General features: G+C 35.9%; 2 protein-coding genes across 2 annotated transcripts in view; both read left to right on the top strand.

Annotated features, from left to right (window-relative positions):
• Window positions 1–13,023, top strand: part of LOC134840423 (uncharacterized) — a gene marked incomplete in the record, with an annotated part of 30,985 nt that extends 17,962 nt beyond the window's left edge. The window contains 5 exon segments of the mRNA XM_063856213.1: window positions 139–465; window positions 5,429–5,516; window positions 6,797–7,110; window positions 9,613–10,454; window positions 10,566–13,023. Of these exon segments, the coding sequence (XP_063712283.1) occupies window positions 139–465; window positions 5,429–5,516; window positions 6,797–7,110; window positions 9,613–10,454; window positions 10,566–12,845 (3,851 nt within the window).
• A 4,178-nt stretch (window positions 13,024–17,201) lies between these two features.
• On the top strand, window positions 17,202–19,951 carry LOC134857173 (protein glass-like). The gene is made up of 2 exons (XM_063873549.1): window positions 17,202–17,978; window positions 18,915–19,951. Exons 1-2 carry the CDS (start codon window positions 17,365–17,367, stop codon window positions 19,903–19,905), a joined length of 1,605 nt encoding a protein of 534 aa, XP_063729619.1. The 5' UTR covers window positions 17,202–17,364; the 3' UTR covers window positions 19,906–19,951.
• The last annotated feature ends 6,810 nt before the right edge of the window (window positions 19,952–26,761 follow it).

The following is a 26,761-nucleotide window of genomic DNA, read 5'->3' on the forward strand; positions in this document are numbered from 1 at the left end:
TTCAAAGGAAAATTTAGTTCCAGATTACAAGACACTCTCGCAAATGCAAGTACGTTAGTTTTGATGATATTTATTTTCTCTTCTTCGTTTCATCTTGTCATCGCTTATGTCATCTTCTTCGTTTTTTTTGTCTTTCAGGGGGTCGTGCCTCAAGCTACACTGAAATCGAAAAACTTATAGCTAGTTTTGAAAGCGACATAGAGTCATCTAATGCATCTCGACTTTTGGAGACAGTTCTTCTTGAAGTAGAGGGTAAAAAAGCAATGTACGTGAACTCTTCCGACTCAATCGGCTGTTTGACCTCGGATGACTGGTCTTTCGCGTCACGAGATTGTACAGAGGCTGGCGGTGGGGGTCCTTCGGCTATGTTGTGCACTTATGAATACGGAAGATTCTACTCATTGGTTGAGCCGAGAGAATGTCTGTACGAGGACTTGGATAGAGGGATTGACAAGAGATTCACAGGTTTGTAGCATTTAATAAGCAATTTTGCACCAAGTGAAGTGTTAGCTCAAAAAAGTAATCCGAGTCTAAAAGATTATTCTAATTCTAGTGGAAATATTGACAACCTGTTTTCATACTAAGTTTAATTTTCGATGTGGTACTTACTCTCTCAGCTACATGGTTGATGGTTGCTTTTTTTCAAGATCGACCATTATTGGGTTCGCATTTGGCTTTTATTCTTGGTTTCTTTCTTGGCTTTTTGTCAGCTGAAGTGAGAAATAAGCAGAGGTCACTGTGAACTTATTACAACGATCATCTGTTACAAAAAAGGTGTTTAATGTACCGGATGACGGTAGGCAGGATAGCAAACAATTGTAAGACGACAGATCGTCGGTCGAAAACCAAGATGAAATTTACTTTTTAACTTTTAATCACTGCAAATATAACCATCAATTTTTCAAACAATTTTTTTATAGTATAGACAATTTTCAGATCGTCGGTCAAAAACCAAGATGCTTTTCGACCGACGATCTGAAAATTGTCTATACTATAAAAAATTTGTTTGAAAAATCGATGGTTATATTTGCAGTGATTAAAAGTTAAAAAGTAAATTTTAATAGGCCACTATAAACTAGTTTTGGATTTTTCTTGCTCTTGATTCTTGGCTTCGGAAAACCTAGTGGATACTCACTATGAAAGTAATAGAGTAATAGTGGAAACAAACAAAAGAAAGTTTTAGAAGATAGAAAAGACATATAATACTGGTTTTTTATTGTTCTTTGTTTCTAAGAAAGGATTTTTCTCCAGAAAAACTTCGATTTTTCAACTAACATTTTTTGAAGGGTATTTACAGTCTGAAAAACGTTGATGCCCGAAGTTCAACTTTAAGGAGATATCTCACCCCAACACGGTTAACTTTTTGCGGAAAGTTATGGGGCTATGAATATTGCCAATTGGTGTTATTGATTCGCGCGAAGTTTCTATTAACGGGTAAACTCGGCGGAGAATTATTCCGATTCAGAAATCATTCCAAGTGAATTGAGTTAGCTATTTACTCAAGTTTTTTTCCTGATAAACGCTAAAGTATTCACGTTGCTGAAATTGTTCACGATTGCATGTGGAGGAGATTTTTTTCTGCTCCAGACACTCTATTGTTAAACAGCAGTCGGGTTGTTTAGGGGTTCATTTTGATACGACAGTCTTGTTTATTATCACTAATGATCTCTGTGTCAAACAGAGCCTTATCTAGTATTGTAGAAAAATGGAAAGGGAAGGGTTTTAGTGTTGCTCAAAAAGGTTAACTTTCAATTTTTTAGATTGTGTGGTTTTCTTTGAGCACCATAGTCATGATTTTGGCAGGGCGAAAAATCGTAACATGCAACAATTTGTACTAAGCAACAGCTCGTAAAAAGTCATGGGCAAGTAGGAAACGCTCGCTCTGCTGCGCTTACATCCTGCACGAGAGCCACCGCATTTTTTTGCGCTGTTATTCTAATTTTACCGGTTTGCCTTTTAATTAGTTTCAAAACTTGCCTTAAAAATTTCTTTTTTCAAATAAAGCTCGAGCTTAAACCTTCGAAAGTGAAAAGAAAACTTAAATCAGGCGCGAAAAAATTTCCTTTCACTGAAAGTATCAAAAACTTTAAAAATTATAAAAGTATCAAAAAAATAGAGAAGCATATTGATCAAGTTGTTTTTTGAAATTGGCAGAGTTTTTAAACATAATTGGTTCTAGATGAACTTAAATTCTATTCTTTTATTGATTGTCTTTTAAAATATTCACATTTTCAACAGTTTTTCATTCCTTTTCGCCGTCTTTTAAAACAAAAAAGAGCAAATTTCCATTAAAAAATGCCAAACCTCTTATTTTCTTGATAATTTTAGGTGTTGTCGAGGTTTATGGTCTACTGTTAAGCTTTATCAAGGCATTTTACTACAAACTTGTTCGTTTCTTATTTTGATATTCACTTCAAAAATTAAGTGCAAATTCAGTTTTTTTATTAATTTGATTTAGGTTTTATTTTTTAACAGAAGAATTCCGATTAACGACTAACATCAATTCATGCGCAGTTGAAGAAAAAAAAATTACTTGAAAAGTCAAATAACAGACAACAAATTAGTGCTCAATAGATTTACAGGTCTTTTTTCGTCTTCATAACGTAATAAATTGTAACTTTATGTTCTATAACACACTCTGTTGATTAACTGAAAATTTTTTGAAAAATGATTTTTGGGGCTTGTATCTTTTTTTTAAAGTCTTTCCCAATTTACGTTTTCTGGAGCATAGCAAAAAATGTTTCAACGGTTAAAACTCTGTTCTGTAGAAAGTATTTTAAGATAACGTTCCCTTTTTTCTTCTAAATTACACTTGCGGGACACTCGTCCACAAGCGACGGCGTTTAAATAAAAATCAAAACAACTTTTGAGCTAAAACTGAGCCGACCAAAATTTGGAACTTTTCCCGTAGAACCGAAAACAAAATATCTGTCAGGAATATTTGAGTAATAATCTCTTTTCTAAGATTTTTAGATTTTTTTGCGATCCGAAAGAACGCATAAAAAATTTGTTTTCTTTGAAACGACTCAAAATTAGAAGTGTAAGCCGAGAACAAATTAGCCGAAATCATTTGGACCGAAGAAAAAAAGATTTTCAGTAAAAAAACAAGAAAAAAGAGGAAAGTATAAGTAAAGATAGAGAAACAAGTTAGTAAAATTGCAGTAGGAAAGCAAAAAGATTAAAAAGCATCTGCAATGAAAATTGCGCACAAAAATTTTTGTAAAATGTGATAATAAAGCCGATAAAACTTAAGCAGACAAATATTTGGCCGAAAATTCTTTTTTTAAAATGAAATGTTTCAGGTTCGAAAAAAAACAGATCTTGTTGAGATTAAAACCAAGGAACTTTGCCGTCCCAATCGTGTTTGTTATCTTCAGACCGAGAGTGCCGGAGTTTCTAAGAACTTCGAATCTATAATGAACAAAAAAAACAAGTGATTCAATTGATTCTCTTAATTAAGTTATTAGCTGAAAACAGTATGTCTATTTTTCAATTTGATAACGCTTGCTAATTGCAAGCGTAATTTAAAAAGTTTAGGAAAAGTTAAGGGCGTTTTTTCTGACAGAAATTGACTTCGTAAAGCTCAAAATGATAATTTGATATGATGAAGCTCAATTGATTTGCTTTAGCCAAAAATGAATTTGTAAAAGCATAACGATCATTGAAACTTTTGAGTGTTTCACCGAAAGAACTGATCTGCAGCTAGCATCAGGAAATTTGACTACCTGTGGAAGGACTGGTTATGCAAATTTCGGACAGTTTAGAAGTTTCCATTCCAAAAGTTAAAAATTGCATTCTTTCAGATAAAAACGAGCTAATCAAATCTTCAACAATTTTAACAACTCCCGTGATGCTTCTACAGTGAAGTTTTTCAATGAGCGTTTTGTGATTGACAGTATCGAAAGCCTTAATTAAATCAAGAATCACATTTCAATTCTTGTAAATTCTTTCAAAATTTTTGATTGGTTCAGTAAACGGTGAAGTAGTTTGTATTGATGAGCACTTTTTGTCAAATCAAATTCAGAATCGCTCAAAGCTCAATTGTTTTCTCAATAAAATTGTTAATCTTAGTGCAATGCAGTCATTAAGGGCAGTCAAAAATGATAGTGCACAAATTGGTGATGATAGTTGTTCACAAATGGATCAACGTGCAATCAATCGTGGGGGAGGCGTGCTCAACGGAGGGAAGAGGAACTAGAGTTCACACAGAGACGGCGCACCGCTTGCGATACAACACAAACATAAAAAAAAACATAAGAAGTCGCAAAAAATGAAAAACGTTGAAAAAATTAGGTCTACCAAAATTTACATTTTCGCACCTCACGTAGGCAGACAAAAACAAAGCGAACGTTTTTGGGCAGACACTAGCTCAGCCGAAAAAATGATTTAACGAAAAACTACAAACTCTCCTGAAACTACAATGAACAACACTTGCAATTGCAACTGCAATGAAATTTGCTTACAGTATAAAAAACCACTATGTCGCAACTGAACAAAAGTTACGAAGAGGAAATTCGGCCGGCAATCTTTGAGCAGACACTAGTTGATCCGGGAAAAAATTATTATAAAATTTTTAAAAAGTTTTAAGTCGCCTCTGGAACTACAATGAACAATATTTCACTTGCAACCACAATGAAGTTTGCTCATATCACAGAAAAAAATCGTGATGTGGCAGCTAAGCCGACAATCTTTGAGCATACACTTCTTGAGTCTAAAAAAAAAAAAATTTCTAAAAAAACTTATTTTCTTAAATTCTCAAGTTTTCCCTGAAACTACGATGATCATCAGTTGCACTTGTAACTACAAAGAAAGTTGCTTACAGAACAATCAAAATCTGTGGTGTGGCAACTGATACGACAAAACTGGAGCGGACAAACGAAAGTACGATAAATCAATGTTTACCAGAAAAAATTTTGATTGACGTACATGCTGAAAAAGTAAAGGTCCGGCCATGACTAGATCCCCAAATCTTAGAGCGCAAAGGCGACGATCATATCTCTAGGCCAAGTGGGAAAGAAACTGGAAGTTGTTAAGGTACAATAATGTAGCAAGTAAGAAACACAAGTAGGATTTGTAAGAAAAGATGGAAAAAGTCTAGTTCCCGTTTACAAGACACTTGCTCTCGTAAAGGTTAAACTTCACAAAATGTTTTTTGTTGTCGTAACCTCTCTGAATTTTTCACAAAAAGTATAAAGATTTTGTTTTACTTATAATGGCTTGTGTTTTGACCCGATTTGCCTGCCCCAGTAATGGAGAATTCCAAGGAAAAAACCAATATTGAAGCAAATCATTTCTTTAAAAAAGACTTCAGTTGCGCCCCTGGTTGAAACCTACACGGATTTCTTTATAAAAAATAGTGAGGTTAACTTATTTGGTGTATGTAAGTGGCTGCATGAATTTTTTCCAAACTATCATGATTCTGTTTCAGTTCAAATTGTGGGCAGTAAACAATGGGACTTGAAGTGCATTGGAAAGGACACTTCGTCTAACGCCATTACTCACACCTCCTACTACACGTTAGATTCATTAACAGAGTTTAATAAAACTGAACTTTAAAGAAATCGGCGCTAGCGAGTTTGTCCGCTGGCCTTCATTGTGGCTGATTCCTATTTTTCCTATGAATTTTTGAGTAAGTTTTAGATCCGCATGATACAAAAATTGTACTTTGGTGGGGCACTATGTTTTTTTGGACTGGGCTATATGGAGGGAGGTGTGTGTATTATAATGGAAAAAACTCAAAACTTAAGAGCCTAAATCAAATATAATAATTCTGGTGAAACTCTAAGCAAGTTTTTGCCATCCATTTTTGTCTAATGTCCACCCAATCTGAGAAAAACGACTGTACAATTTCGCGCGCGTCAAATGCCCCAAATTTTTAAAGTACCCCCAATAGCTTTGCGACAAATAATCATATGGTGATTCATTTTAACGTACAAAAAAAACGAAATCAATTTAGCAAAAAATCATTTTGGTCAAATTTTTGTTCTTCAAAATGGGCAACTCCTTATGTAACTAAAAAGAAGACAGGTTTTCTTGACGATTTCGTCTTTTTCAGTTTTTGAGGCTGTGATGAATTTAACTTGACTTTATTTTGATGACAAGCGCTTCGAGGATCAAAGTAACACACAGGGGCGGATCTAGGATTTTCTCGAGGGGGGGGGGGGGGGGGGGCGGACTTTCAAAAAATTTTCAAAAGTTTTGTCGACTCTCTCAAAGAACTGTTTTGTCCTCATCATGTTGGCCAAATTTTCTGCGCCGCAGGCAAACTTTTGAAAAAGCAGGCCAAAAAAGGCGTTTTTAGGCACTTTTTGGAAAATCGAGCTCTCTCAAAGCACTGTTTTGTCCTCATCATGTTGGCCAAATTTTCTGCGCCGCAGGCAAACTTTTGAAAAAGCAGGCCAAAAAGGCGTTTTTAGGCACTTTTTGGAAAATTTTGACCAAAAAATCGCGTTTATTCGGCGCGCACTCCCCCCTCAAAACTAGTATATATTGGCGCCAAAGGCGCCTTTAGAAAAATTTTAAGGCCAAGCAGCCAAAAATGGATATATCAAAATAGTACAAAGGGGGGACCCCTTTGTACTACAAAGAGGGGACCCCCCGCCCCCCCTTAATCCGCCCCTGGTAATACACATGAAGATTTATCGCAAAAAAATGGGAAAACATTAGAATCTCAAAAAGAATGGGAAAGCGTAGGTTCGCTCATGTATAAACCGTCTTAACTTAATCCCCCGAAAAAGGCTCGAGCCAGTTAATTGTTTTAACTAAATAGAAATTTTAATTTAAAAAAATTGCTTAGACTGCGGTCTGGAGAAGCCATCCAGCTGTCTTTGCCATCTATAGATCAGATCCCTTTCGGATCTCGGATTAAATGCGGTGCTGGATCCCACGACAATGAAGACGACCCCGATGACGATCATCCAATCGCTTCTCTAGAAATACCAGCCCGTCAGCCAATCGACCTTGCACATATTGTAGAGCAAGTCTCGGTGATTTCCGAGATTCGCTTAGATACAGACGACGAAGTGAGAGGAGTTGGGAACTATTACAGCTCAGGATTTCTTATCTGCAAAGCTGAAGGATTCCCGTTTCCACAAATGCAGTGGAAAAAAGGTTTAATTAATTTCAATTTGTTGCCCATACGTTTCAGAGAACACAAAAGGTAAATTGTCTAAAAAGGAAAATTTCTTACACATTTTTAAAGCCAAAAATAGGTTTTTGAAAAAGAGTTTTGAGTCACAACTGAGTACGTTACTTTGTATTGATAAGATATCTTGATTGATCAGGCAGGAGATTTTTGTTTTTGGGGTATTTTTGTTTTTTTTTGTTGAAATACATCCAAAATCCGAGTCTCCCACACTTGGTGAGACTTGAAACAAACATTCAGTGAAAAGTTGATCATGCTAGATTTCAGTAGCGGATTTAGGGGGGGGGGGCAGGGGATGGACACCCTCCCCCCCCCCCCCCCCCACTCAGGGATTCGACCCCCTACCGACCCAAAGGGTCCCCCCTTTGAACTATTTTGAGATATTCATTTTTGGCTGACAGACCCCTAAACTTTTCTAAAGGCGCCTTTGGCGCCAATAAATACTAATTTTGAGGGGGGAGCGCGCGCCGAAAAAACGCGATTTTTTTGTTCAAAAATTTTTAAAAAGTGCCTAAAAACGCCTTTTTTGGCCTTTTTTCAAAAATTTGCCTGCGGCGCAGAAAATTTTATCAAATTATAGTTTTTATAGTGGTTTGGGAGAGCTCAGAAAATCAATTTGGTCGACCTTAAAAAAAAGGTCGACAAAATTTTCGAAAATTTTTCGAAACTCCGCCCCCCTCGAGAAAATCCTAGATCCGCCCCTGCTTGATTTTATAGTTTTTCTCAAGTTGATTACCTAATTGCAAGCTTTTTTGTACGAAAATTAGAAAACATCATCGTCAAATTGTTACAATATGAAGCGTAGAAAAATTGCCTCTATTTTGCTACAGTTTACACATTTTTGTTCGTTTTTCGAAATTCAGAAAACTGTGAAACCCAGTAATACTCAGGACAGCAAGCTTCGAATTCTTGGGCAGAACATACATTAATTATTTAGAGAAAAATGACAATACAGAGCCGAATCAACCCCATTCTGAAAAGTCTATAACATCGCTACTAAACTTTTTCTAATTGAAAATTGCTCGTACTTTTCAAACCAAAAACAAGAAGTTAATAAAAAAACAACGATATGAGTCTCTGAAAAATCATTTCTGAAAAAAAAACAAGACAAGCGTTGATATGATGCTGTAAATTGTTTTTCAGGAATTGAATTCTGTATTCCAAAAAAAAATATTTCCTTAACTTTTTTCCGTTTCTGTTCGCTACCTCCGCTTTGCCTTTGTGTGTAATAATCTTTTTAAAATTTTTTTTGAAAGTTTTTATCTTTTCATGTGAGAGTGATCAGTCTCGCATCTGAACTGATTACCTCACAGTGCCCAACAAAACATGTTAAGAGTGTAAGTACCCTCACAAAAATCTGAAACGATTTCAAGTGCTCAATTTTTATCGCTTTTTGAAACGTTTATTGAACGCTTATCCTTCATATGTAAGCTTAAGTTAAAAATATAAACATGAACAATCAAAACTTGTAATTCATTTTTGCCTATCGACAGAACTTGCTATCCTATAAACTTTTATTGAAAGTTTATGTCACCTAAAAATTTTCTGTAGCATTTTATTTTGTTTAAATAATAGATTCAAAAATGTTATCTTATTAAGGTGTACGGAACATTCTTTGATTTCCAGTGCTATCAGGTAGAACATATATATGATCAAGATAAGTTTCTTTTCGACGAATTAACGCATTTTGAGGTCTGCTATTTTAGAAATTTTTTGCTAATTTGGGAATAAAAACTTCAAAATTCAAAAACTTTTAAAAAAAATCAGAATTTTTTTAACGATTTTTTTTCGCTTTCTAGTCATTTTTCTTCAGAAACTGTTCTAGTCATTTTTCTGCAGTTGGGCTATTTTACTATGACTGTCGAATATGCCTAATTTCTAATTTTTTGTTCAGATCTTTTTAACACACACGTTTTGACTGAGTTCGACCGAAGAAAAACGTTTTGACTGAGTTCGACCGATTAAAAATGTGTTGACTAAGTTTGACCGATGACTTTTTTCTACCAAAAACAGTTTCGACCGAGAAAAAAAACAGGTCGTCTATGTTGGATCAAGGGAAAATGTTTCGAATGAGTTCGACCAAGGACTTTTTTCGACCCAAAAGAATTCTACCGCCGAACAGCATAAAATGTTTTTCCACGAAAAAAGAAAAACACTTTTATGCATGTACGTATGTGTCTTTCTCAGTTGGTTATTTATTTAAGTTGAAGCTTAAGACGATTTATCCACGAGTGAAACCAACACACGCGAGCAGTTCAGATCTTCCTTGAGAACCGCTGTTGTGTCCCTGCTTAAGAACTGATTGCAATTGTTCGTTCAATATACTTTTCTTTGAATTGTTGCCTGAACCACTGGTAACGAGCAAAGATCACGGTGGGCCTCGAACCCTAGCCCACCGAACGTCCGTCTGATGGAATGAAACCTTAATACCCCCCAGGTTCACTTTTTAGTTAGTTAGTTATTTTTAGTTGTCACTGTGAATGGAACTGAAATGCTAGTTAACATGGGGGGAGAGGACAAGGAGGACATCTACGTGAAGACTTCTGACCAACACGATCCCAATTACGGAAAGAGCGAGTGTGCCACATTCCACCGAATCAACACTATCTACTTCATCAAAATTCTTCCAGAACATTCCGGCACTTATTTTTGCACAGCCTCAGATCCTCTCACCGGCGAAGAAAAAGTAACCCAGAGAGTCACTCTTTTCGGCATCGAATCTGTATTCAGCTCCCGAATCGAATACTCTATAAAATCTCAAACCTACATTGGAAAAGTAGTTGTGACAGGACCGCCAATTCCTGACTTCGTCCTGCGATGCCAAAGCGCAATAGCTTGGAGAGCACAAGACGCTATAATCATAGACAGGGAAAACTTCCTGTACGAAATGGAGTTTCTGGTCTATGGGGCACAACTAGGAGGCAATTGCACTTTGGGCATTTTCAACGGATTCGGAGATGCCCACTCTGACACGGCTCAATACACGGAATCTTTGAGCCAAGTTGGAGCTGAATTCAACAGAGCGACTCTGACTTTAAAGTGCTCGCTCTATGCCTTTCCGATCGTGATTGAAAACTTAATTCCGAGTTGTTCTGAGATGGAACTAAGTCAAATCGAGGAACTTCCCGACCTTGTGGATCTCTCAGGAGTGTTTGGCGCCATTTATCGAAGGTCGTCAGGAATCCCAAACTCTTTCACCTCTTGTTCGTGTGTTTATACTGCTATGAATGGGACTGTCTTGGAGTCTACGATCGAAATTTTGCCTTCCTCTTTCGATAGAAGCGTAGTTCGGCTGAGGCCTGTCTTGAAGGTATATATATTTTATCTCCTTTTTAGTATACAATTTAGGCCAAGTAAAAAAAATTCCGCTTTTTTAGTTTTTTTGAAAAAGTCTTGTCACCAATGATCGTGTCTTATTCAGGTACTGGAAGACTCAATCAACTCGATGCCTCAGATTTACGATTACATCTCGGCCGAAATGATGGCGGTCGCATTAGACAAAGTTAGGCTAAGCGCATTCTTCGCTCAACTGACCACTGCCGAAATACTGGAGGTGGCTAAAACACTGACCTACGCTTCCCGTACACCGACAGTTTATTACCATGAGAACGGATACTCCACAATCAAAATGCGAATTGCCAAAGTTAGGAGCTCTGGATTTCTACTGGCACATCAGATGACCAGAAACGAAGTTTCATCCAGACTCACTTTTGAGGAAAAACAACACTTACATCAAGCCATTTCTGATTTTTCCAGCCATATTGCGCGACAGTATAAAGCTGGCGAGAAGTTTAACGAAAAATTGGGACCGATTGCGATTCACGGACTGAATCTCGACTTGAACAATTTGGAAGATATTTTGGTCAGCGAAGAAACGCAGAATGGTTTAACACGCGGCATTATAAATGCAGTTATGATACAGAACACAACTTTGCGCAGTGTAATACCATTAGACGCGCAAACCTCAACGCTTGTTGTTTTGTTCACCGATGCGTTTTATGTTCCCAAATCACCCGAGAAAACCAAGCCAGATACGCAGGAAGCTGTTCGTAAGAACCAGTATGTACAATACCAAGAAGCGCAGTCCATAAACAGTGGCTTGCTGCAAGTGTTTTTAGAAGTAGACCAATTTTATAAAAGTACACCTGTCGAATTCAAATTGAATCAGAGAGACAGCGAGAAGGATACGAAACGCGACGAAAGTGAAGACGAACTCTACGAAATGCGAGTTCAATCTATGTGCGTGTATTTCGAAACAGCATCTGACGAAGACAGTGTCGGCTTCTGGTCCGAGGAGGGTTGCGTAGTAGTAGCAGAGAAATCGAACCCGAGTCAGACTTACTGCAAATGTAGTCACACGACTATGTTCGCTATTAACAGTCTCGTCAACGAGAACAAGGCGGATTCGTTCGTTCCGAGTGAGTACCGAGTCATTTCTTATATCGGGAGTAATGTAGCGCTTGTCATAAACATCTTTAACTTCATGTTGCAATTAAACGTTGATCGAGTCATGACTAATGAGCAGAATAAAGTACACTACCTTCTGGTACAGACTGTCATATTTTTTCAACTGGTGTACTTGGTGGGGGTAGAGCGAAAGAATAACCCGATTTTATGCAAAGCGACTGCATTTGTTCTTCAAAACTGCATGTTGATGGCGTTTTGTTGGAACTTCTGTGTTGGTCTTTACCTGCTGAACCGCGTGAAGAAGTTCATAGTTGGAAAAGTGTTGCTTCGGTTCATGATTTTCAATGTGATTTCTTGGGGATACCCGGCCATGGTCTCCGTTATTTTTTACATGCTCTTTCGAGACTTGTATGGCGTGGGTTCTGGCTGTTTCATAGCTATGGGCAACTATTGGCCAATCTTCTATGCTCCCAGGGTCCCCATTTTCATCGGTAACATCACGTGCCTATTCACCACAGTTTTGGCGGTGAAAAAACTGAAGAAAATGAAAAGGTCTCTCAAAAAACAGATTCTATACACAGTGAAAGGAGAACTAGTCGTTATTCCAACTATCCAAATGACTTTCCTGTTCTGTGCCCAAGGCATGCAAAGCCAGGATCTTGTGTTCCAGATAGGAAATGGGCTAACTCTAGTTGGGTTATCGGTGGTTCTGCTGTTTTACACTACTCTATTCAATCCAGAATTCTGGGAAGCGCGGGCTAAAATACGAGAGCGGGACGCTCAGATCAAAAAGTTCAACACGTTGAGCAAGTTTGAGCGGAAAGTTGAAGAAAAAATGAAAAAGCTCAAAAAATTGAAAAATTCATCGAAAAACAAGAAAAACAAAACATACGAATCCGAACCTGAAACAATTGATGGAAATAACTGTGCTGAAAAATACGGCATCGATGATCGAATCAACAATGATGAAAACCATCTAATGGATGATGGAAAAAACAAAACTGGGAAAAATGGCATCGAAATGGCCAGAAAAGGCTCCGAATTTACCGTAACAGAGGAGTATAATCATGGTTACGAAGAAGACGAGAGAATAATAGAGTCCCGGGCTTCGGCGGATGCGATGCAAAAGAATATTTTGGGAGTAATTGAAGAGAAGCCAAGAGATACTTCGGCTGACGCGGACTCGGATGCTAGCGACTCCGACTCGGAGAGCGACACTGACTCGGTTATTATGGACTCAATTGTGAATACGACTGAAAATAAACCAGCAAACGATGCTATGCTCAACTTCTAAACATTTGGATTATTGAGAAGGTTGATCGATGGACTTGAACAGTGTTTCAACTATACAAGTTTTGCACAGCCTGTCCAGCTCAAATTTGCACAATCATCATAGCAAGGAAAATATCTTTCTCAGTCCAACCCACTTCAAAACAAGGATAGCCGATTGCTGTGCAAGTTGCACAGAATATTCCGACGATATTCTTTAAAAAAAAACAAATAAAGGTTCTTCAAACTTTTAAATTCTTCAAACTAGTGTCGCTTTTTGTACGTGGTGTGATGAGAAAATCTTACACAAGTGTGAACATTTAGTAAATTAGCCACAATCTACAACAGTTACTTTTTAAAAAAAAGAAAAAAAACAAGAAAGTGAAAAAAAATCAAAAAAAATTTCGCGAAAAATTGTTTTAAATTGTTGTGTTAAATTGTTTCAAAATTGTTTTAAAATTAAAAAAAAAAATTCTTATCAGAAAATTGGAAAATTTAGCTTCTAAATTGAGTTTCAGTTTGGAAATCGGGTTTTTGAGCTTAATGACCAAATTAACAAGTTATCATCACTTTATTTGGTTGAAATCAGACGAAAAACCAAAATTTTCAAAATAATTTTCTGGTATTATTTCTGGTACAAATGATGATTTTTTCGTTCAGATTTTTATCACACCACGCAAAAAAAAACGACACTTATTTGAAAAAAAAAACGTTTTTGGTTTTTTTTGTAAGACTATGGTCGGAACATACTGTGCTACTTACACAGTAACGGGCTATCCCTGTTAGAATTTGTTTTTCAATCATGATAACTCACAAAAAATGTACATTCATCAAAAATCTAGTTTATGCATTCAAATAAATTGCATCCAATTTATTCAATTCTGCTTAATTCGTCGACTTTATCTTATCGTACTTTTACTTTTTGTACTTCGTTGGTTAAAAACGCGTTTGCTGAGGCTCACACTCCTTTCCTTTTTCTCATTACAAGTTGCCTTTTTGGGCAAAACTTGATTACCAAAACGACTTCAAGAGTTCTGAGAACGAAATAAGCTTCAACTGATAACTTGCTAGCTTATGACTTAAATTGACAAAATCATGCAGTTAAGTCCAAGTATCATTATGCTGTGAAAAATAGAATTTGTTAAATATTGGTGAACTGCGTATCTTCTGAAGCTCTGGAAAAAATAACCAAACTATTTATCATTGAGATGAAGAAAGGTCATTAATAACACGATGTAATTTTTTTTCTTAGGTATTTCAACTCAACTCTTAGTGTAACCGATGGATTTACAAAAGAAACTTAGACAAATTGCTTAAAAAAGCTGTATCAAGAAGTGAATTGCGAAGGCGGGTTTCCGTACTATTTTTGACATCCATTTTTGACTTAGTTCTTAGAAACTAGAAAGCAAAATTGGAAGATTAGAAACGATAGCTACGTGATTAACAACAAACTTTTAGACAACTATTTGGATCATTTTTTCCATCTTTCTTGTACAGAGGCGATACCACAAAATAACATTGCAGACAGGAAGAGAACAGAAAGCCACAAAGTCTAAAAAGAACGGAAAAAAATTCGAAAAAAATTTTTACTGAAAAACATCGAAATATTATCTGGAATGATGTTCTATTTGCGTTGAACACGTCCAGAAACACATCATTCGACAACGTTGAATGAAAACTCGAAAACAACTTTCAACTTTTGAGCAAAAAAATTTTTGCCATAAACAACTTTGAACTATAAAATCCATTCTGAGATTTTTGACATTTTGTGCAATCCGGAGGGAAGCATTAAAATCATGACTCTCTTGAGCGACCCAAAGTTAGTTGAGTCAGTCGATAAAAAATAAGCCGAACTATTTTTTCAAGCCGAAAATTTTTTTAAGCGAAATAAAAACAAAATGTACCAACGGAAAAAAAAGTCGAGGCTAGTAGAATTAAAAATTGCAGGACTAAATTAAAACATAAAAAGCAACTACACAACAAACTGTGTATAGCAAAAAAAAATACTAAGATGTGGCAACTAAATCGACAAAATATAAACAGACAAATAAAAAGCCGACAAAATTTTTGAAACGTAAAATTTCCCGTTCGAAAAAAAAAACAGGTCCTGGTCAGATTTGAACCCAAGACCTATGACGACCCAAGCGTATTCGTTGACCCCAGACTAAGTGTGCCAGAGAATCTTAGAAATATGAATTAATCATAAGCAAAGATACCACGTGATTCGAGTGATTCTGTTAAATAAATTGTTAACCCGAAAAAAATCTATTTTCTGATTTGATAACGCTTGCTAATTGCAAGCCCAATAACTATTTTGAAAGTCATAGTGACCTGGTAACTGAAATATTCAGTAGTTTTACTGAAGTATGTCTGAAAACTCCTCCTTCAAACTTTTTTATTATAATTTTTTACGATTATTAGAATTATGATTCTTCAAACACAAGCAATAAAAAATTTTGCACCACTTGCGATACAAAATGGATGAATATGATTACTAGCAAATGAAAAAATAAATCAAAAATAAAAAAATCTGCAAAAAATACAAATTGAAAAAAAGACAAAAAATTCTTGAAAAAAAATTACCTGCACCATTACAAACTTTACAACGAGTTTTCAAAATGTAACAAAAAACGAAACCAAACCTTTACTCAGGACCTAAGCAGACACGAATTAACAAGCGCAAAAGTCTAAAAATTCGAAAACTTTCACTTTCCTGAAAAAATAGATCCTGTCCGGATTCGAACCATCGGCCTTTGTCTTGATTGGCGTTAGCTCTTTGCCACATGCGCGAACTGACGTCTGACTTTAGATTTCGATTGAACCAAAGTAACTTGGTTCAATTGATTCTGTTAAGCTAGTTGTTAACCAGAACAAATGTCAAAAAAATAAGCTGAAGAAACTAAATGTTAAGCCAATAATTTTTCACTGAGTTGAGTTTCCAACTATCAATTTTTCTAAGACTATCAAAAGTTTTTGAGATTTTTAGATTGCCATTTATTTAGATTGCCAAAATATTGGCCATTTGTTTTACGGTTATAATTCCACGTTTTATTTTTTTACAAGTTTGTTTTTCCTACTGTGATAGTCATTTACCACCAGTTTGATGGAAAAAGTAAATTTCGAAAAAATGTGCCATTAATTGTTAACAACAGTGAGCTCGATCACGTTTTTCCGAATGAAAGAATTTTGGGGGCGACACAGAGGGTAAACGAAGCGTTGCAATACTTGCGATACAACACAAAGTTAGCACGGCAAATAGCCAAAAAGTAGAAATAAAGCTCCTGAGTCGAATCAATTTGAGGGAAAACCCTGAGAAAAACAATTTACAGTGTTGCCAGTCTTAAATAAATAATAAAATCGATACCATTTTAAGTTGAGGAAACCTTGAAGCTAAAAAACGTAAGCTAATAAGCAAATAAAAACTACGAATTCGAGAAAAAAGAGCGATTTAAAATGCAGGCATGATCAGAAAATTTTAATTGTCCAGACATTCCATCAGAACAGATATGCAACCGGCTGCCGCTAAATGAGGCTTCATAAACTGGCTCTATGTTTCTAAGGCGGAATTACCTGATATGTATTAAATTTTTGACAGCTAATCAAGTAGCTGAAGTTCAACTAATCTAAAAAAATTCTTGCCGACAATCAAATAGAGTGAGTCATGTAAACATGAGTTCTTCAAGTGGAGACTGAAATGAGATTTCATTTTTTGCGGTTTTTGTTGTTTTTGAAGCAAAATTTGGAATAGCGGCTAATTGACCGGTTGGAACCAAATGTATAAGCAAAACGTATTGAGACCAAAAGTCTTTATATCATTTCAGTTTCTCGTCAGTCTAATCATTATTCACTAAAACCAAAAATAAGCTAACGGAATATCTCATTATGTAAGTGATAACGATATCGATACCTTTATTTTTGTCTGTAATTTAAATTTGAGTAACTTCTTTTGAGTACTAGCACTTTGATATCAATTTCGTTCAAGATTGTTTTAAGTTCAGATGAAAGATTCTTTTTAAATAAACTGAGAGTATGCAGTTTTGTCATTTTTTCTCATCGATTTCCGATTTTTAAAACCTAAAAGGCTTCCCAAAATTGATAAAAATGTTAAAAATCGGAAGAGAATCTCCAAATCGGGTCCGCACTGCATTAAAATGCCCGCCAAGTGAGAAAATTGGAGAAATATAATTGATACTCGGAAAGAAGGGCTTCACATGTAACAGGAAGTATGGGAAACTCAACGACAGCCCTCACATCTCACACCTGATTGGCTGAGAGTGTAATTGGCTCAGCCAATAGAGATCCAGGACCAAATGTAACTGTTGGGCGGAGTCATAATTGGACTAATAGTGAAAAATAGGTGATAGGCATCCCAAGTAAATAACCCCGCACCTCTTAAAATCAATTAATATCATTCCACTGGGCAGTTTAACACAACTTGAAATCACTTGGGTAAAAATTATAGAACTTTCAGTTAAATCAACCGGAAAACTTAAACTTTGTCTTATTTTGAAAACCATCAGCTGCGAAAAGCAACAAAATATCATATGGCACAGTCATTTCATCTGCCAGTGTTTCAAAACATGACCAACTCTTGGCTAGTCGGCAGCGGTGGTATGAGCACAATGGATAAACGAATACATGCCTCGAATAACTTGGTGGGTCTCTGTTCGGAAAACAGTGAGCACATTTCAATTTCATCACACAGCTCCAGCCCAGTGGACGAACCGATTGCTCGCCAGTTGCCATACAACTCTTCGCTCAATTTGGACCAACATATTCTTAAATCGAACCCTCACTTTCAAGACACGAACCCGGAAAGTAACTTGGCGGTCGCTAACTTCAATTTTGATCGAAACCCACATGGTTCGAATAACAATCAGTCGTTTCAAAATTTGAGCTCGGGGTACAATATGAACGGCAGCTTCGGTCACGCTTCCACTTCTCGGAAGCACACAGTATCGCCGCATACTCCAGTTATGAATACAGCTGGCTTCACTGGCGAAGGTGGGATGGTGCCTACAGGCGTCGGTTCGAATCTGGGCGGGGGAAATTTAGATTCGCTCATCCCGTCCATTGGTAGACATCCTCATCCACACCTCAACCCATATTCTTTTTCCGCCGCTGCTTTCCCACCATCAAACTGCAGTGCTACTTTCAGGTGATTACACAATAATTTCAAAAAGTTTGGCTTATTTTTCTGATTAGCCATCTATTCTATAATACTAAGCATCAACTATGGCATTTGAAGGGTCCCCTTAATATTGAAGGGAAATGCGTCAAAAACCTGCACGCAACTTAATTGTTAAAACCTTCCAGAAAGCTCCTAAAATCTCAAAAACTGCCAGTATATGACGTTTTTACCCTGCTTGGGATGATCTTTTCGCCAGATGGGACTATCTGGTATCCCTTTGAGTGTATCTTTTGGATTTTGGGTGGATTTTCGGACCGTGGGCATCGCGAGAACTTGAACATCGCGTTATATAAAACAACCAAAAGTTCGTGTTTGTTTGAATAATCTTTAATTTCTAAAAAAAATGTGACACAATTTGCCTCTATTAATTAACACCTGATTTTTTTAATGAACGCTTAAAAGTAGTTACTATCAAATAACTTAATTTTGGTGAATAGAACTTCTTAACACAAAAACTTTTTCCAATTAGGTGAAATAAAAAATAACCTCGAATATATCGAATCACGCAGCGAATAATTAGACTATTTCGGTACTCAATAAAATAACTGTTTTCTCACCTTCTTTTTTGAATTAATTCGCATCAAAATCGACTTGAGTATCTCTTAATGTCAATGATGAAATTGTGACTGATTGCCCATTAGACTATTGTTAACAAGACATTGAGCACCCCCTCAATTGATCACACTCGCAGGCTAAAAAGTAATGATGATGACAACTTCAGTACATCAACCGAATCCACCTCCAATCCTTTTTTGCTTCAATCTAAATTGGATCGATATTCACTAACCTTGTAACTTTTTTTCATTTAAATACCATCTTGAATTCAAAACATTCACAAGTTTTCAGATTTGAACTTTTCAAATTATTTGAATTTAAAAAACTGAACAAAATTGTTTGTTTCAGTGAGCTGTCAATCATCAGGCCAACGCAAAATCAAAATGCAGATTTGGGAGACGTCCTTCTTTCTCTAAAACAGACAACTCTTCATCCAAACCCAACAGCCATACAAGCCTCCATTGGAACCACAGATCCGATTGGATCTAACGCCTCTGCAGGCTTCAGCGGGCAGGGCACACTTTCAGCACAGTCTTTTCCCAGAAACCAACAAACAAGTCCAAGTTCAAACCCAAAACTTGCCCATATTCAGAACGGACTCAATAATATGCAGCAGCAAGTGATGTCACCGAACTCGCCATACAGCGCGAGAGACCTCTATAGATACCAGTACCCGTACGCAACCCTGCTCAGAAATCAACGTTATTTTCCTCAGGTTGGCAACAGCAACAATAACAACAATGCCACGTTCGCTGATTATAGCTCAATTGCTACCACTGGTTGTATAAATCTTCCGCCCGAATACTCTTCTAACTCTTGTACACGAAACTTGACGCAGTTTGAGCCATTGGGTTACGGAAATGATGCAACTAAAAATCTTCTGCTGAATAACGAGCGGTTCAGAGGAAAGCCGAACATTTGTCACGTTTGTGGAAAGACATATGCGAGGCCGAGCACGCTCAAAACTCACTTGAGAACACACAGTGGCGAGAAGCCTTTTAAATGTACCGACTGTCCCAAGTCGTTTTCTCAAGCGGCCAATTTAACCGCACACTTGCGAACACATAATGGCGAAAAACCGTTCAAGTGTGAACTGTGTGATCGGAGGTTCAGTCAAAGCTCGTCGGTTACGACTCACATGCGAACACACACAGGTGCTCGGCCGTACCGATGCCGAATGTGTCACAAGTCCTTCTCGGACAGTTCGACGCTGACGAAGCACGTTCGGATCCACAGCGGGGAGAAGCCGTACTCGTGTCATATGTGTTTCCTCCGCTTCTCTCAGTCGGGAAACCTCAACAGACATATGCGAGTACATCAACAACAGAACCAAGTGTGAACAACCATCTGCTAATAAAAGACGAAGCAGAAATTTGGTACATTAAATATACGGTTAAGTATGAGTATGAGTTGCCCAAGACATTCGAACGCCAATCAAATCTTATAACCATTTTGCAGAAAAAAAAACAGTAAATAAACTTTTCATCTTCATTTTCATTTTGCTAGACTGACTGTATATTGTTTCTAGACACATAAATATATCCTATCAGATAAATAGATGTATCTAATTTAATGAAGTTAGATTTATTTTTAGAAATCAAATTATTCTCAAATATAACTATTTATATTTCCCTAACTCATTTTCATGAATTTTTTTTCGACGAGTGAGAAAATTTGTCATTCGAGTAAAAAAAAAGTGGAAAGTGGTGTACAATTAAGAGATTTAGAAGGATTATTAGCTGTTAACTTGATAAAAACACAAAACACAGTTTGAAATGTGGAGAAGATCGGGGTGTTTAAAATTCTAAGAACTGATAGACAACCAGAAATTATCTTAATCTCCTTGTAGAAATTGCCGGATTAAACTGATTGTCCAAAATCATTTCAACTACTCACATTATGGCTCAAAATTTGCCGCATTATCCTAATTTTTTTTGCCGTTTCCATTCAAATCTGGCAGTCAAAGTCGTTCCAACTCAGCACAAAAAAAGGAATACTTTTCTGTCTTTTTATAACACGAGGACTGTGCCGTGGAAATGTACAGCAGCCGCCTAAAAAGGAATGAATATCAATTTCCAAGCAAACAATAGATGCATATGATAGCCCTTCTAACTCTTCCTAATCTATTGATCACAACATGTCAACAAACAATGGGGGCTACTGAAAGTAATTAAAGACACGTTGAAATGTTAATTACACAGTCTCAAGTGAAGTTGTGACAACGTCGACTCTTCTCATTTAGAGTTTGAAGAAGTCATTATCCCAAAGATGGAAAAACTGAATGATTTTGAGAGATTGAACTGTTTATAATTTGGCTTAGGGCGATAGTAAATTCTGGCCGAAGTATTCCTAAAAGTTCCCGAGCTTACAGTTCAAATGAATTGTAAACTCTACAATGATAAGCGCATTTCACCAGAAATTACCTCAAAATTGGTAATTTAGTAGAAGTAGTTTACCTAACTCCGTGCAATAAACTTAATGAAAACGTGTAACAGGCTTTTACGACAAAAACTGAAGAAATCAGAAATATTTAATTCAAAAATGTTTTTGTCACGTTCTTTGCATTTTGTTTTGTTGGCATTACTGAAAAAATTCTTCTTTCGAACTATTTAGGCGTTTTTAATGCTTTCACGCTTTTTCATAAAAATTTCAAAAATTGATCTCTGCCAAACACATTTTTAAATTGTACTACTTTGCTCTAGCTTATAATGTAAAACAAGACTGCTCGTATCAGGGCGAAGCCCTGAATGTTCCGACTGCCTTTTAAGGTTTATGGAGCAGAAATAACATAAGAAAATGAAATGAAATAAAATAAAATGATTTTTTTTTCTAAAATTTGAAATTTTTTCCATGAAAATTATCCCCCTTACGCCATATAAACTACAAGAGAATAGATTTCGCTCCTTGTAACAAATCAATTATGACAAGTAAGCTTCTTTCAACGAATTTGGAACTATTTCTAAGACGGATTAATTCTCCGCTTACGCGTTAATAGCGCGAAATATATCGCGCGTTAATTGTCCCAAATTAGCCAAAATGGTAGTCTTTAAACCCTCATAACTTTACGAAAAATGATCACAGGTGAAATATCGTTTCAAGTTTAAGCTCAACAATAGCTTTTGAATGATATAAAAAAATTCCGTCAAACATGGCTAGTTAAAAAGTCGAAATTTGTCTGAAGAATAAAAAACCTATCCCGAGCACAAATATTCCGTTACTTTCGTATCGAAAGTCGGAACAATAACTCTAATCGAAATAAAGAGAGCTATTTGATGTACAATTACGACAGAAGTTTCCGATCGCAATGACTAAGGAGTATAATTTCAAAAAAATTAACACATCGTACAAAAAAAATTAGTTGTTTTCCAAATTTTCTGTCATTTTTTTTCACAGAAGGCGAGGAGGCGACTACATGAGATGAGTAAATGGGAGAATATGGGGGAAGGGTAATAACCTCTATCAGAGCAGGACAATTATAGCAGTAAAATAAGGTTTAAATTGTAGCGGGGAGGTCAGCCTCTACGTTGATTAAGTCAGATGAAACAGAAAATATTCAAACCAGTTTTTTTTCGGCAAATTTTTTTTGGATTTTTTGGAAGCAAATCACGCCCAGAATTGCGTTGATATGATACCACACTTGCTTCTCAATTATGACTACTCACTTGCTTGCCTTTTGTTGCTTGCCTTTTGTTTTTGTTTTTTCAATTACGTATTGTCAGTTTAATTTTCTATCCTATTTAAACAAAAGTTCACAGGTGAACACAAAGGTGACCCGACCTGCGTTCCTCTAGTTCGATAAAAAGAAAACCATAGGTCAAACCTTTTTTATTTTAAATAGTTTTTTCTTCCGCCTCTTCGAATTCCAAGAAAATTGTCATAAAAACACACAAAATTGCAAAAAAGAGCAAAAGAAACCCATATCCAAGATGTTATGTAGAGTAACAGCACCATTAAATCACTTACAGTTTTTTATAAATACACTAGAATTTTTTTAAAATTACGCCCGGTAGATTTACATTTTGCATTTAATTCCATTTTAAGGGGTCTAGTAATTTCGAAACTGGTTTGCAATAAAGGTACAGGAAGAATTGTTTCAAAAATGAAATTACACAAATTTAGTTAGCAAATTAAAAGAAAACTGCTCGTATAAGGGCGAAGCCCTGAATGTTCCGACTGCCCTTTAAGGTCTATGGAGCAGTAAAAAATGAAGAAAAAAACAAATGTAGAAAAAATTTAAATTAAAAAAATCATACTTTGAGATTTTTTTTGTGAATATTATCCCCCCACACGCCATATAAAGTACAAAGTGATAGATTTAACTCCTAGTAACAAATCAAATATGGTAAATAGGCTTCCTCCAACCAATTTCGAACGATTTCTAAGACGGATTAAACCCTGCTTATGCGTTAAAAGAGCGAAATAATCACAGGTGAAATGATTTTTTTAATATTAAGCACAGGACAACAATACCGTTTGACTAATTTTTTAAAAAATCTGTCGAAATGGCAGTTAAAAAGTCAAAATTTGTCTGAAGAAAGAACCACCCCGAAAGTCGGATCAATTACAAAAATTTAGTAACCAAATTAAAGTTAAGCAGTAATTTGAATATAAAATTGAGCTGTGTATTTTCGCACAAAAATAATACAAAACACATGCAAATTCACTTGACCAAACTATTAATCAAACGGAAATCTTTTCTAGCAATAAACTTACAAAAACTCGAAAGATAACTACAGAGCAATCATTTTGATACAAAACTAATGAAACAAAACAGCATTTATTTATAAGTTTTTTTTATGATTTATTGTTTAATTTGTGCAAAGTCGAGGTCAAAGCAAGGATGATATCTGAATAAAAAAGATTGTAGAGTGGGTTAGATTTTGAAAGAGATCTGCAGAGAGATCAAAAAATTAAGATTATGGATATGAAAACGGAAACCTACAGTCACATAGCAGGAATTCTCCCTAGTGTTTGTGAATTGAAGCTTCGCCTATGTTAAAAACTCAAAAAAAAAGATGTAATTTTATACCTTAGATCGATTTGCGACAACAATTTTTCTGAGCACGCTACTCAAGCAATGAAACTCGATTATTTCCTAGTCAATCAATTCGCATGAAGTTAAGCCTTTCATCAGCAAGCAATAAGCCTAAAAAATTACTCGAGCAATTAAAGTTGGAAACTTTAAGACTATACCATGAATCGATTCGCAAACACTAACGGTTTTTAGCAAACAATTCAAGTGGCGATCTGCGAACTTTTTAATGGTTACCTCCACAAATATTTGCTTATAAGTTTATAAAGTGCACGTTCGCAAACATCTGAAAACACTTCATTGCGTGAATCAGCTAGCAATTTTGTGTGAGCACGCTACTCAAGTGCTAAGTCTTTGAAGTATGGCAGAAATTTCATAGAGCGAATCAATTTGCAAAATTTTAGTTTATTTTCAACATAGTTCAAATTGTCAGGCGCTAGAGCCTTGAAATGTTTCGAATTAATTATGGAAAGAAATGTGCAGCAAAAATTGAGTTTTTTCTACGCAAGCTGTTGAAGAAAGAAAACTACGAAATAAAACAATTTCCCTATAGAGCGAATCGGATGGTTTCAGGGAAAACTTAAATTTTGAAGGCAAACCTATCCAGCCACGAAGATTTGAAACTTTTCAAGTCACTTTAATATGCGAAGTAGTTCGAGAAAAGTTCAAGATTTTTAGCAAAGTAATCAAGTCATAAAACTTTGTCAACATCGAGCAAATCAGGTACTGGAAAATTTAAGTTATTCGAAGCAAGCTTTTCAAATGATTTCATCAAGCGAATCGGTTGGCGAAAAAACGGGAAGTTTATGGAGGCGACGAAGCTGTGAAATATGTCGAGTTAATAAAAAAACAGAAAAATTCGCGAAATTTTTTAACCTTTCTAAGCAAGCTATTTTAGCGATGAAACTTTGAAACACTTCAATTTTTGTTTCATTGGTAAAACACTTGATATTTTTTAATTAAGCTATTGAACTGATGAAGCTTCAAAACAAAGTTTTTTCATAGAGCAAATCGGTTGGCAAAAAAATTTATTTTTCTAAGCTAGCCATTTAAGCAATAAAATTAAATGACTTTTCATCTTCTTCATAGAGCGAGTAGGCCTTTGAAAAGTTTTTCGAAGCAAGCTATTAAAGCAACAAAAACCCAACAAATTTCGAGGTTGCTTTCATAGCTTGGAAAGTTTCGAAAAAAAGTGAAACTTAATCAAGCGATCTATTGAAGCGATAAAACTTCCAAACCTTTCGACGCTATTTTTCTAAGTTGACTGCTTCGCAAAATAATTCAAATTTTTCAAGCGGCCTATTGAAGTAATGAAAAATTGAAGCTGTTCAAGCTGTTCTTTTCACAGCTTGAAGTGCTTCGCAAAAAGTTAGAGTAGTTCAAAAGAGCTATTGAAGCGATGAAATTTCAAAATCTAGAGCATTATTGGCATTCTCCTAAATGTTGATCCAATAGAACTTTTTTCTGCATTCCGCTCGACAAAATTAAAACATTGTGTTCCGTTAAACTTTGCGTCCGAAGCGCAGAATGCATTGCAAGGTGATTTTCGTCTTCCGGTGGCTGAGCGGAGAAAACTGGGTGCCTGATTTTTTCTATTTTTACTAGATTCCTTTTTTTAATAATGAAACGCTCTGTACTCCGAGTTGTTCTAATTATATAATTTCTTGCTACGCAGACAATCCAAAGTTGCAGACTCAGCAAAAAACAACATGATGTTGACCGCCAAGTACAAAATTAATGCTGAGGATTTTGGAATTGAAGTTGCTGCCAATTTCAGATGGCACTATCAAGCAGAAACCAAATTAAACCACACTCCCTGCCAATAATTCATGTGGGGTAAAGTTGAAACTAAAACACACATACTTGTATTCTTATATAGGTATCCTGCGTGGTTTCTAAGAAATACATTTATGAAAGGATTACAATCCGTTCATCGTCGGTACCTCTGTTGGTGCTAGCTCACAAAGATTACAGAACGAGCCATACGGAATATTAGATCCTACCAGTAGTTTTCTAGTGACTTTGTTTTTACTCGGAAGATCTGCATCGATTACACACACAGAGGTGAACTGCGCTTTGCACCACTTGTGATACCTCTTAAGTCGGATCAAAGAAATCGAAGCAATTTCGAACATGTGAGAAAACTAGATCTAACAAACTGAATCGACCTAATTTCGAAACAAAAACATGCCCAGACGATAGAATGTGAAATTAGCATCGGAAAAAAAACTTACCGAGCACTAACAAAGCCGCAGATGAAGCTGAACAAAATCAACAGGACTTCAAAACACACACAAATACAAAAAATTTTTGCACGTCAAATAAAATTATATGAAGCCAACAACCCAAAAAAAACATATGCCGAAATATTAAGCTAAAAAAAGCCAAAAAAAACAGTTATAAAAATTTTGATGAGAAAAATATTAAATCCCTTCACACGCAAACACACTAACGCACGCACACACACACACACGCTCACACACAAAATTGTTTTCATGAAAAATTTGAACAATCATTTCTCTTAAGGTTTTAGCGGAAAAAAACGATGTCAAGAAATTACCAACAGCCGAAGTAAATCAAAAACTAAGAGCAACTACAATGTAAATTGCGTATAGAAAAATAAACCATTATACGATAAAGCAATGAAGCCGACAAAATATTAGCAGACAAAAAGAAATCAAATTCTAACTTTGACCTTTCTGTGAACAAATATATTCACAGGAAAAAGTTTAGTACTCGACTCCAATATCTTTGCTTCTCGCAAGGGTATAAAAAGAATCAAAGAGACTTCCATTTACAATTTAAAAAGCTTGCAAAACAAGAAAATTAAAAATTGTGAAACTAAGCCGAGCAGACAACTGATAGGAGGATGCCCTTTTTGATACTAAATACTTTGGGCTTAGAAAAAAAAGACAGCCTGGTCCGTTAGCAGCCAACTTATTCACGTAACGAGAGTAATTAAATATGAATTTTCAAGAAATTGAGCATGTTTGCTGCACAATTGAATGCTGCACAAATGGTTCAGTGATTTTTTTAAAACTAATTGTTAACCCGAAAAAAGTCTATGGTCAGATTTGATAACGCTAGCTAATCTCAAGCTTAACTTTTGTATAAAAAGAGAGAAGCCACGAACCCAACACAGTCGGTTGTTTCCACAATTGCA

Source organism: Symsagittifera roscoffensis, chromosome 1 (genome assembly GCF_963678635.1).
Source record: "Symsagittifera roscoffensis chromosome 1, txSymRosc1.1, whole genome shotgun sequence".
Classification (NCBI taxonomy): Eukaryota; Metazoa; Xenacoelomorpha; order Acoela; family Convolutidae; genus Symsagittifera; species Symsagittifera roscoffensis.